Source organism: Procambarus clarkii, chromosome 56 (genome assembly GCF_040958095.1).
Source record: "Procambarus clarkii isolate CNS0578487 chromosome 56, FALCON_Pclarkii_2.0, whole genome shotgun sequence".
In the NCBI taxonomy this organism is placed as follows: Eukaryota; Metazoa; Arthropoda; class Malacostraca; order Decapoda; family Cambaridae; genus Procambarus; species Procambarus clarkii.
Genome location: NC_091205.1, coordinates 25,942,167 through 25,955,477, shown reverse-complemented (window position 1 = coordinate 25,955,477; position 13,311 = coordinate 25,942,167). Strand labels below are relative to the sequence as shown.

The window sequence follows — 13,311 nt, the reverse complement described above, 5'->3', positions numbered from 1 at the left end:
ACAGGTTCCTGAGCATACTGGGCTCTATCATATCTACATTTGAAGCTGTGTATGGAGTCAGCCTCCACCATATCACTTCCTAATGCATTCCATTTGTCTACTATGACACTGAACAAATTCTTTCTAACGTCTCTATGGCTCATTTGGGCACTCAATTTCCACCTGTGTCCCCTAGTGCGTGTGCCCCTTGTGGTAAATAGTCTGTCTTTATCTACCCTATCAATTCCTCTGAGAATCTTATATGTGATCATCATATCTCCCTCTAACTCCTGTCTCCCAGTGACGTGAGGTTTAATTCCCGTAATCTCTCCTACTACACACTTGATGTAAATACTTACCTGAATTTACTTAAGGGGCCACTATCTCTAGTGGCCTCGATGAGGATGGGAAGTGTGTGTATATATATATATATAAATACTCAATAAAGACACACAATAACGCATATAATGGGAGAAAGGATCACCCCTTACAAAATTCTCAGATATTGACAGTGTGAACAAAGACAAACTATTTTAGCATGGTGGGAACACGCACAAAGGGACACAGGTGGAAACTGAGTACCCAAATGAGCCACAGAGATATTTGAAGGACTTTTTTTCAGTGTCAGAGTAGTTAACAAATGGGATGCATTAGGCAGTGATGTGGTGGAGGCTGACTCCATGCACAGTTTCAAATGGAATGATAGAGCCCAGTAGGCTCAGGAATCTGTACATCAGTTGATTGACAGTTGAGAGGCGGGACCAAAGAGCCAAAGCTCAACCCCCGCAAGCACAACTAGGTGAGCATTAAGATGGCTCAGTTGATAGAGCAGCGGGCTGCTGCTTTGGGGTCTGCGGTCCGGTATATCAATTAACAAACTTTTTATTAAGCTATTATATTTTCACGTTGATTTATCTCTAAGATAAAACGTCTTCTGCGTTGCTCTAATGACATAACAAACTTAATTATCTTTTAAGTCGGAACTCAACCCTCGGCACCAAGTTAAGTTCTCCGTAGATGAGGCTGACATGGACGTGTGTACTTGTACATCAGAGACGTCCTCTGTGAGAGGCCGTATCCCTCCCTGTCCAAGCTCCTCAAGACCTAGACACATAATAAAGCAGAAACGCCTTATTTCCTGATAAATTGCAGGCACGAGGTCATTATTGGTTGACCAGTTTTGTATTAATATGTGATTGTCTATATTGTAAGTGATTGCTCTAATGACATAACAAACTTAATTATCTTTAAGTCGGAACTCAACCCTCGGCACCTAGAGTTTTACCAGAGTTTCCTTACTATTCCTTACCAGAGTTTTACCTATCATTCTTTACCTGAATTTACCTGTCTATATTGTAAACTGGCCTCGGTTTGGGGCCAGTTTATTGTTTGCCAGCAGTTGGTTTCATCCAGATGGTTGGTTCCTTATCCTGAACAAGTGACCAAGTGCTATATAGTCATAGTGGCACTATGAAGTTTTGGCACTTTTCCCTGCTAATTCCCTCCCCTCACCCACAACAATGAAAATTTCTCTTCATGGCCTTAGGTCCCATTTCTTTATTTCTAGCAGTAGCTTTGTTTTATTTTGACCAAATTTTTGTCTGGCTTTTGGTATGCTAATGTGGGTGTCAAATGCCTGACTTTTTCTTAAGACTTGGTTATGCCATTACATATCCTCTGGATTCTTCTGATAGTCCACCTGAAAAGGATGTTTCATTACATTCAAAGCTTGATTTTCATTGTTGTAATATAATGCATTGAAAATACAGTACTGTAATTGGAAATAGAACAGTGATAGTTAGGTACAGTAACTTTCATTAACTCTAAAAAAAAATATAATTAGACTACTGGCATTCGATGTTTTCAGATTCCAGAGCAATGGAGAGTCAGGTGGTTCCCCTGAAATTAGGCGTTCGGACTCAGCCACCAGCCCTGACTCTAATTTATCAGGGAGGAGCAGGAAAAGAGAGGCAGCGTGTCATGCCCATTAGATTTTTGAACAAGTTTGGCTCAGTGGATACTGTCCTGAAGGAGTTAAAGCAACGACACAAGGATCATTTAGAAAAAGTTGAGTCTTGTGTACTGTATTTTGTTATTCGGTACTGTATACCCTCTATGGATACCTTATAGATTTCACTAATTTCTGCTTTCTCCCAAAATTTTGGTGAATTTAATTTCTGGAGAGTCTTCACTTATCAGATGAAACTTTCTAGACATCCACGTGGTGGTACAAGGAAACTTCCTATTGTTATAGGGTCTTTCAACCCACTGGTGGCAGATTTTAGAACAATTTAAACCATCATGGGAGGGTTTTGGGGAGACCTTGAGTAATACTTTGAAAACAAATGCATGCTGTTGCTGCTTCAAAATTTCTATACACGTACTGTAACTGTAATGCTAGGATATATACTGTACCTACTCCTCCACACCTTAGGGCTAGTGGCAGAGAAAGTGTCCAAGAGGACTCAACCACTGTATACATCACAGAGTACTGCTCTTATATCTATGATGTTGTGGGGAATATAAAATTCTTGTTCATTTAAAAAGTACCATAATTGTAAATTGGACATCCAGATATATAGGATAAGCATTTTATGAATTAAAGCCATAATAAAGTAGGCAGTGCTTCACATATAGTCACAACCTGGCTTGTGAACTGGAAACCACAACCATTTGGCATCCCAATACCAAATTTGTTGATATACCATTGCATTATAGACTTTACATAGCATTATTTTATGTCTTTTTTTTTAACTTTTTGTAGAAAACTGCACATGTAAATCCATACAAGTGTGAATCTTAAGTACAACTACAGTACAATATAATCAAATTATCTTTGGAAAACATTAACAAATATTTTGGACACATCATGGTTACTGATAAATAATTAACTTTTTCCATTAACACATTTCCCTGTCTGGTAAACCTACATGTTTTTCTAGGTTCCAAATGTCAGATTAGAGAAAATGGTGCGCATCTTGCAAGAGGTACAGAAGGGACGGACGGTGGAAGAAGCTGTAGCCAACTTAACTAAAGAGTACAGTGTGGACCCTAACCAAGACCTTAACAAACTAGATGATGAGCAGCTTGCAAAGAAAAAAAAGGTGTGATTTTTTGTGTTGTAAATTTGATTTATGTAGGTAATAGATGCTCAGCATGTCTTTTTTTTGCTGATGTGTGCAAGTATGTGCCTTTTCAATTTATTTTACTATGCAAGATAATGCAATTACCTAAGGGTAGTTACAGGATGAGACTACGCTCATGGTGTCTCGTCTTCCCGGCACTCTGTTACATAACGCTTTTAAAATTACTGGCAATTTTTGCCTCCACCACCTTCTGACTTGACTTGTTCCATCTGTCTACCACTATGTTTGTGAAAGTGAATTTTCTCATACAGTATTTCTTCAGCAGCTTTGTTTAATTATTTTAAATCTATGACCTCTTGTTCTTGAAGTTCCAGGTCTCAGGAATTCTTCCCTATCAATTTTATTGATTCTCGTTACTATTGTATTTTGTACGTAGTGATCATATCGCCTCTTTTTCTTCTGTCTTCTAGTTTAGGGATATTTAATGCCTTTAACTTCTCCTCATAGCTCTTGTCTGTGAGATACAGTAGGCTCTGTATACAAAATCAGATGGAATATTAACATTAAAATTTTTGTACAAAACAAAGTTTGTATTTGCATAAATACAATATGGTATAGGTGTTGTAATAATAAACAGTAAATGTATAAACAGCCACTAATCATAAATGTTTCAGATAAAACTAGAATTTAAATTTGGAATCCAGACTAATCAGCAACTATAATTATTACATAATTTTATTTTAAATGTTAAGTGGTTAATAATGTTCATGGCATGTATTTAATATAATGGTAACATTGCAGGTAATGAATAGCAGCTTTGAGAAGAATCAGCTTAAGCCAGGGGACCCTGGCTACGAGTATGACAGGCAAGTAGAGTTTGACACCAGTGATAAAGTGGAGGCTGGGTGGGACTCTCCTGACGAGGATTTTTGGTCTTAACCATTCCCTTTTTTTTTTATAGAGTCCTGGATTAAATGTTATTTATATTTATCATATATATTCAATTACTATATTGTAAAAGTACAATAAATACTACCTTTATTTCTTGTGAGATAGAACATTTGGGTGGGACTGGAGTATAGTATAATTGCTGTAACTGTTTAAATGGTGTAGGTGTGACGTGAAAAGCCGATGACATAGACTGCTAGTGTCAGACTTAACAACTGGCTAAGTTCTCGCACACATACACAGACATGTAGCTGCACTACAATTAGTTACCAACACTAAAAAAAAAAGATAAAGCTTGGTATGATAAACCATCCTGCAAGATGGGGAGATTATGTAAACATACAGTACTGCTAGTTTTTTACTTAAAACTCTTAAATACTTTGCATAGATTTACCTGAATTTACTCAAGGACCGGCCTTGATGAGGGCAGGAAGCCAGCAGCTATTTATTGCCAAAAGTCTCCCCATTTACCCCTGATAATTTTATCCATCTGGATTTTGAATTGCAGTAATGTTTTGGCATTTACAGCTTCAGCTTGTAGATTATGAAAAACCACCCTGTTCTCTTACATTGTGGCTTGTTCAGCTTGAAACCATTACTTCTTATTTATATTCCATCTGACCTTTTAAAGAAGTAGTCTGGATCAATATCCTCCAAATTGCTCAGTATTTTAAACGTTTAAATAAAATCAACCCTTTCATGTCTGGTTTGGTATAAATTATAAATCTCTTATATTTTGAGTTCAGCTGCAATTTCAGTAATCCATTTTGAACAATGTTGACCTTCAATAAATGTCTGCAGGGCTTTTGTGCAAGGATTACGATGAGCTAGCCTAAGTATTTTTATACCAATTAGAAAATTAACTTCAGTAACACGATGAATGATACTCGGAATATTAAGTTCCTTTCTCATATTAAATATCTTTGTGGCACGAGGACTCCCAACGATAATCCTCAGAGCTTTGATCTGTATTGTTTAACCCCTCTAAGCTTCTTTTCAGGCGCTAAAGTAAGCAGAGATACAGCATAATCAACTAAAAATATGATGTATGCAAGGTATATCATTTTAACACTTACGGTACCATAACCTGAGTGATTCCCTGTCACAGCTTCGAAGCCCAAGCTTCCTCCCCTTATACTGATGACAGTCTGACTACAACAGGACCATACTGTTAGTTTAGTCATTTAGTATGCACCCCATACCAGTCCTGTGGGTGGAAAAAGTTACAGAGGCACATAATGAGTTCAGGAACTGAATCCCATAGTTCATTTAGCTAAGCAAGTAACAAGCTTGTGAAGCTAGTTAAAAAAATTGAATACTTAGGATACTTAAGTGTTATGTTTAAATAACTGATCACGCACTAGGAACATGCTAGTAGATAATATAATAATCCTGGAATCTTCCACTGACCAAAGAAGATTGCAAATCCTGGAATCTTTACTCATTAAAAAGAAAAGACGCGCCTTAAATATACAGTATAACAATATCGCTTCCTTGCCAACACTCAGAACCAGATCTCACCAAACATCACCAGACAATGATGTCTCTACTGAGGTCTCCCAGCCCACCAAGAGTACCAAAGTTTTATCCAATGTTTGACTGGCCCTATCCCTTTACCCTATGGTTGATTGACCCTGTTCCTTTACCCTATGGTTTAATTGCCCCAATACCTCGCCTTATACTCCTTTTGACTCGTTCACATGTATCTTATGTACTTATTCTTTACCTGATGCTCCGGAGAGGAACAAAATGTTGTAGAAAATAAAACCTTCAATAATTGCCAGCATTTCTTTACCATGAACTTTGGTAACTTGATTGCAATTCTTAATACTTTACTTGTACTAAGAAAATAGAAGCATAGAAAGCTTACACTACAGTATAAGATCAACAACGTCAACAACGCGGTCATATTTAACCAAATATATTTAAAGGAACGTCTGCATCCCAATTGTGTATATTATATTCAGTCTCCGTGGTGTAGTGGTAAGACACTCGCCTGGCGTTCCGCGAGCGCTATGTCATGGGTTTGTATCCTGGCCGGGGAGGATTTACTAGGCGCAATTCCTTAACTGTAGCCTCTGTTTAACGCAACAGTAAAATGTGTACTTGGATGAAAAAACGATTCTTCGCGGCAGGGGATCGTATTCCAGGGATCTGCCCGAAACACTACGCGTACTAGTGGCTGTACAAGAATGTAACAACTCTTGTATATATCTCAAAAAAAAAAAAATATATATATATTTATATATAGTGTAGTGTGAACTATATATATATATATATATATATATATATATATATATATATATATATATATATATATATATATATATATATATATAATATGCCGTACCTAGTAGCCAGAACGCACTTCTCAGCCTAATATGCAAGGCCCGATTTGCCTAATAAGCCAAGTTTTCATGAATTAATTGTTTTTCGACTACCTAACCTACCTAACCTAACCTAACCTAACCTAACTTTTTTGGCTACCTAACCTAACCTAGCCTATAGAGATAGGTTAGGTTAGGTTAGGTAGGGTTGGTTAGGTTCGGTCATATATCTACGTTAATTTTAACTCCAATAAAAAAAAAATGACCTCATTCATAATGAAATGGGTAGCTTTATCATTTCATGAGAAAAAAATTAGAGAAAATATATTAATTCAGGAAAACTTGGCTTATTAGGCAAATCGGGCCTTGCATAGTAGGCTGAGAAGTGCGTTCTGGCTACTAGGTACGACATATATATATATATATATATATATATATATATATATATATATATATATATATATATATATATATATATATATATATATATATATATATATATATATATATATATATATATATATATATATATATATATATATATATATATATATATATATATATATATATATATATATATATATATATATATATATATATATATATATATATATATATATATATATATATATATATATATATATATATATATATATATATATATATATATATATATATATATATATATATATATATATATATATATATATATATATATATATATATATATATATATATATATATATATATATATATATATATATATATATATATATATATATATATATATATATATATATATATATATATATATATATATATATATATCTTGTAACCATCAAATGCATAATAAAGCACAAAAAATATTCAAGGAAGGGGGTGGTAGGAGAAAAGCACACAGAAACTGTATTGGAGGGGATCTAAACATTCCCTCTAATGCGTTATGCGTGGTTTCCTCCGAGGCTATGGGTCCCCCTTCTTCCAGCTAGAGGTGGTACTCCCTTCCTTTTATATATATATATATATATATATATATATATATATATATATATATATATATATATATATATATATATATATATATATATATATATATATAGGGAGCAGGTTTTTCCTAATACACACAATTCAATTTCTTTCTTTATTATGCACCCCATACCCATCCCGTGGGCGGTGGTGTAAAGGGTTACAGAGGCACATAATTGATTCAGGAACTGAACCCCCTAGTTCGTTTTGCTAAGCAAATAACAAGCTTTTGACGCTAGTTACACAATTATTAATGTTATATTATATATTATTAAATATGACCGAAAAAGTAAGATTAATAATTCTAACACGAATTTTCTCAATCTTTCGTACATTTCTTTTCACTGTTGGTGGTAATTCAAAAATCAATTCTCCAAAATTCATTTTTATTTCTAGTCTAACGCGACACTTGAGCGCGTTTCGTAAAACTTATTACATTTTCAAAGACTTTAGTTAACACATGCACAACTGAATAGAACTTACACATCTCCGATTTGTTTATATCTACATTTGAGTGAGGTGGATGGGGTGAGGTGGTATTAATAGGGTATTAATTTCATCAACACAAGACAGAACACAAAACAATGGGTATTGAATAGAAGTGATTGTAGAAAGCCTATTGGTCCATATTTCTTGATGCTTCTATATTGGAGCGGAGTCTTGAGGTGGGTAGAATATAGTTGTGCATTAGTTGGCTGTTGATTGCTGGTGTTGACTTTTTAATGTGTAGTGCCTCGCAAACGTCAAGCCGTCTGCTATCACTGTATCTATCGATGATTTCTGTGTTATTTACAAGGATTTCTCTGGCGATGGTTTGGTTGTGGGAAGAGATTATATGTTCCTTTATGGAGCCCTGTTACTTATGCATCGTTAAACGCCTAGAAAGAGATGTTGTTGTCTTGCCTATATACTGGGTTTTTTGGAGCTTACAATCCCCAAGAGGGCATTTGAAGGCATAGACGACGTTGGTCTCTTTTAAAGCGTTCTGCTTTGTGTCTGGAGAGTTTCTCATGAGTAGGCTGGCCGTTTTTCTGCTTTTATAGTAAATCGTCAGTTGTATCCTCTGATTTTTGTCTGCAGGGATTACGTTTCTATTAACAATATCTTTCAGGACCCTTTCCTCCGTTTTATGAGCTGTGGAAAAGAAGTTCCTGTAAAATAGTCTAATAGGGGGTATAGGTGTTGTGTTAGTTGTCTCTTCAGAGGTTGCATGGCGTTTCACTTTCCTTCTTATGATGTCTTCGATGAAACCATTGGAGAAGCCGTTGTTGACTAGGACCTGCCTTACCCTACAGAGTTCTTCGTCGACTTGCTTCCATTCTGAGCTGTGGCTGAGAGCACGGTCGACATATGCGTTAACAACACTCCTCTTGTACCTGTCTGGGCAGTCGCTGTTGGCATTTAGGCACATAGGAATGTGCCTAAATGCCAACAGCGACTGCCCAGACAGGTACAAGAGGAGTGTTGTTAACGCATATGTCGACCGTGCTCTCAGCCACAGCTCAGAATGGAAGCAAGTCGACGAAGAACTCTGTAGGGTAAGGCAGGTCCTAGTCAACAACGGCTTCTCCAATGGTTTCATCGAAGACATCATAAGAAGGAAAGTGAAACGCCATGCAACCTCTGAAGAGACAACTAACACAACACCTATACCCCCTATTAGACTATTTTACAGGAACTTCTTTTCCACAGCTCATAAAACGGAGGAAAGGGTCCTGAAAGATATTGTTAATAGAAACGTAATCCCTGCAGACAAAAATCAGAGGATACAACTGACGATTTACTATAAAACCAGAAAAACGGCCAGCCTACTCATGAGAAACTCTCCAGACACAAAGCAGAACGCTTTAAAAAAGAGACCAACGTCGTCTATGCCTTCAAATGCCCTCTTGGGGATTGTAAGCTCCAAAAAACCCAGTATATAGGCAAGACAACAACATCTCTTTCTAGGCGTTTAACGATGCATAAGCAACAGGGCTCCATTAAGGAACATATAATCTCTTCCCACAACCAAACCATCGCCAGAGAAATCCTTGTAAACAACACAGAAATCATCGATAGATACAGCGATAGCAGACGGCTTGACGTTTGCGAGGCACTACACATTAAAAAGTCAACACCAGCAATCAACAGCCAACTAATGCACAACTATATTCTACCCACCTCTAGACTCCGCTCCAATATAGAAGCATTAAGAAATATGGACCAATAGGCTTTCTACAATCACTTCCATTCAATACCCATTGTTTCGTGTTCTGTCTTGTGTTGATGAAATTAATACCCTAGTGTGTTAGTTTGCCACCCCACTTAAAACCCCACATCCCCACTTAAAATACCACATCACCCTATCCACCTCACTCAAATGTAGATATAAACAAATCGGAGATGTGTAAGTTCTATTCAGTCGTGTATGTGTTAACTAAAGTCTTTGAAAATGTAATAAGTTTTACGAAACGCGCTCAAGTGTCGCGTCAGACTAGAAATAAAAATTAATTTTGGAGAATTGATTTTTGAATTACCACCAACAGTGAAAAGAAATGTACGAAAGATTGAGAAAATTCGTGTTAGAATTATTAATCTTACTTTTTCGGTCATATTTAATAATATGTCTACAGGAAAGACTGCTACCAAAATATACTAATATATATATATGTACATATACATGTACATATATATGCATACACATACATATACAATCACCCACACAAATACACACATCAATAATCTTTTGTATCAAATGATTCAACAAGAGGCTCACAATATGGTGAGTCACACAGTTACTAGTCTTGCTTCACACCCACCCAACTGGGCGGCAGCTTTACAGTCATGTGCATGCATTACCTACAGTAAGCAAATTTTGGATACTTCGCTATAATTTCAGGAAGTACATCATTATGAATGAAGTACTTACACATTTCTTGGACCCCCATTGATGGTGTTATCTCTGCGTCATTAAAAACAACAGCGTTGTGACTATTATTAGTTTTCATTTTACATTTTATCAACTGCACCTTTAGCTCAAGCTAAACTAAATTTCTTTCATCCCCAAACCTGTTTCCAACACTAGTACCAGTGTGCTCTGCCTTCCCTTCATATCTGAACTCAAAACTCATACTAATACCCTTCGCCCTCTTGACATAGAGCTGCCTTTCGACAAACTAACACTTCATAGCAATCTAGTTCACACTACTTCTAATGCTGCTGGTGTCTAATGCTTCTAATGCTGCTGGTGTCTAATGCTTCTAATGCTGCTGGTGTCTAATGCTTCTAATGCTGCTGGTGTCTACTCTATTTCCTGTTCGTCTTGTCCTCTCCAATACTTTGGGTTCCTGTAATGGTCCAGGACGGACCGAAACGTCGTCGTCTCCTCATCTTCTGGTGTGTGGATAAGTTATCATATCTTCAGCTACGTTCTTGTAACTCATCGTCTGCATGTGGGAGATAATGTGGTGTTGATATTCCCAGATGAGAAGTGCTGAGTGCTTGGCGTGCAGCGGGTTGGCAGCAGGAAATTTCCGTTTGCCATCACTGTGCGCTTGGTAATTGGCAGATGCCTGTGTCCCCAGCTGGAGTGAAATCATCACCAGTCTGCTGTCTGGTAGTGTTGATGATATGATAGTTGTGATGCGCATTGTTACCCCCCTTCTTTTTTTTTTTTGAGATATATACAAGAGTTGTTACATTCTTGTACAGCCACTAGTACGCGTAGCGTTTCGGGCAGGTCCCTGGAATACGATCCCCTGCCGCGAAGAATCGTTAAATCCTTCGTGCAACGTCTTAAGTTTTTTCAATATTGAAAAGCATTTGTCAGTCTTCTGATCATTTGTTGAGTTCATATAAACAGAATCGTCCTTAGGAGCACAGCAACTGTTCCCCTGCCCCATGCCCCCCCCTCCGAAAATACAATCACTTGGGCTGGACGGTCAACGGTAGAGCAACGGTCTTGCTGCATGCAGGTCGGCGTTCAATCCCCGACCGTCTTAAGTGGTTGGGCACCATTCATTTCCCCCGTCCCATCCCAAATCCTTACCCTGACCCCTTCTAAGTGCTATATAGTCGTAATGGCTTGGTGCTTTCCCCTTGATAGTTGCCTTCCCGTGTTCCCAAAAATGTGAGCAAGTTAGTGAATATTTATTTTAAGAAAAACATATTGTGTTGGATTTATTTATCGGCAACTGTGAGACGGTGAATGGTTCCCTCCCTTAGGTTTCTCTCCATGAGCTGGCAGATATGAGGTTAGGCTAATTCGGGGAAGGGCAGGACGCTAGGGAGAGTTGGCGGGAAGGGAGGGAGGGGGAAGCAGGGAGAATAAGTAGCAGGTTGGTTAGAGTTTTGTGAGGCGAGGGAGCCTCCATTGATAGCTGCTCGTGACACCCCATGCACTGGTAGGGTCGGGCTATTGCAAGTACCTTGGGCTGCGCGGGGCCTCTCTCTAGCTGCTTGGACCCCCTTTCACCTGTTCGGGGCCCTCTTGAGTTGTTGGGGAGAGGCTGCCCTAGAGAGGCTTGGGGCCCCATGAGCTGGTCGCCGCACTTCCCTCGTTTTGAGATGTTCGAAGTCCCTTAAAGCTATTCAGGGCGTTCCACGAGCAGCTTCGTGGTCCCCATTAGCTGCTTCGGGCCTCCAGGAGCTCGTCTGGGCCCCCACGGTGCTGTTCGGAAGCCTTTGAACCCCTCTGGTACCCCCTTTACCGACTCGGGGATGTTAGCAATTGTTTAATCTGCGTGTGTGCGGCGCCGGCATTGTTCATACACTTCAATTTTTATCAGCAGATTATTAGGGGGGAAGGAGCGTGGTTGTAGTAGAGGTGGTGACGTGTGTAGAGGGGGCAGGGGACCTGTGGTGTGTGTATTAGGGGCTGGGGACGCTGTGACGTGGGGGCAGGAAATTCGGTAGCAAGGTAAGGAATGTGATGTGGGTAGAGGACGTGTTGGAGTGGTGTATCACGGGGGAAGGAACCTGGTAGGAGGTGTTAGGACACAACAAAGAGCAACACTACTCGTCAACACTCCTCAAGAACACTTACCAACTCGTCAACAACACCGGCGAGACGGGGACAAGGAGGAAGATGCATTTTTTCGCCTTGTGTCGACAATACCTTGAGGGAGGGGAACACAAAAGTCAGCAGCAGACTCCGTGGAGTAAGACCGTGTCTCTCTCTCTCTCTCTCTCTCTCTCTCTCTCTCTCTCTCTCTCTCTCTCTCTCTCTCTCTCTCTCTCTCCAACAGGCCCTCCTCGCGACTAGCTGAATATCCCGCAATTTATGGCGAGTTATCCGGCCTCTGGTTCGATTCAGAGCGGCTGGTGTCTGTGTATTGAAGGGCAGCCGGGTGAGCCAAATTGCGGGAAGACCCACAAAACTTGATTGATATGTAAATATAACAGGGAGGGAGTGTGGAGGGAGGGGGGGTGAGGGGTAAAGAGAGAGCAGAGGGAGTCTCTCCCTCCCTCTCACTCCTTCCATCCCTCTTACACAGCGACACTTACCTCCCCTCCCTTGTTCACACCACCTCTACTTCCTCCTACTTTTACACCTTCTCCTCTTTCCTTTTTCTGACTTCTTGAATTCCGTACGTTTCAAGAATCTTTGCTTCATGGTCAGGTCGGGGTTCCCTTAACCTTTTCCTCATATTTTAGTCCCCTTAGCTCTGGGACCTCTGCGTCACCCCTAGTTTTGTTCTGATGTTCTTCAGGTGGAGGTTCCACGTCAGGGCTGCATATTTTAGCGTTGGCTTCTGGTGATGTGCAGAACTCTAAAGTAGACAACTCTTAAAGTTCCTAAACCCCCCTTTGAGTAGAGTGATGTTGCTTTTCCGTCGATGTGTTTGTGGGGAGAGCTGGGAGAGAGGCGAGGCATTATGTCTCCTCTTTTTCTCCAACTCCGGGGAGGTCTTGTTACTTTATTTTGTTGCTTGCTGTCTAAACAGTCACCTGTCTCCGTTGTT

At 39.0% G+C, this 13,311-nt stretch overlaps 2 protein-coding genes across 3 annotated transcripts in view; both read left to right on the top strand.

The window, feature by feature from the left end:
* Positions 1-5,792, top strand: part of LOC138353132 (centrosomal protein of 19 kDa-like) — a 136,899-nt gene extending 131,107 nt beyond the window's left edge. Inside the window, exon 5 of the transcript XR_011223077.1 lies at positions 5,030-5,792. The gene's annotated coding sequence lies outside the window, so the exon portion shown is untranslated. The remainder of the gene's footprint in view (positions 1-5,029) is intronic.
* Positions 982-5,792, top strand: LOC123770802 (centrosomal protein of 19 kDa). Of its 2 annotated transcripts, none has more exons than XM_045762960.2 (4): positions 982-1,138; positions 1,847-2,046; positions 2,922-3,083; positions 3,867-5,792. In XM_045762960.2, exons 2-4 carry the CDS (start codon positions 1,858-1,860, stop codon positions 4,002-4,004), a joined length of 489 nt encoding a protein of 162 aa, XP_045618916.1. In that variant the 5' UTR covers positions 982-1,138; positions 1,847-1,857; the 3' UTR covers positions 4,005-5,792. The 2 variants fall into 2 exon arrangements, with proteins under 2 accessions (XP_045618916.1, XP_045618915.1); XM_045762959.2 differs by having other exon boundaries at positions 1,030-1,186.
* Positions 5,793-13,311: the final 7,519 nt, after the last annotated feature.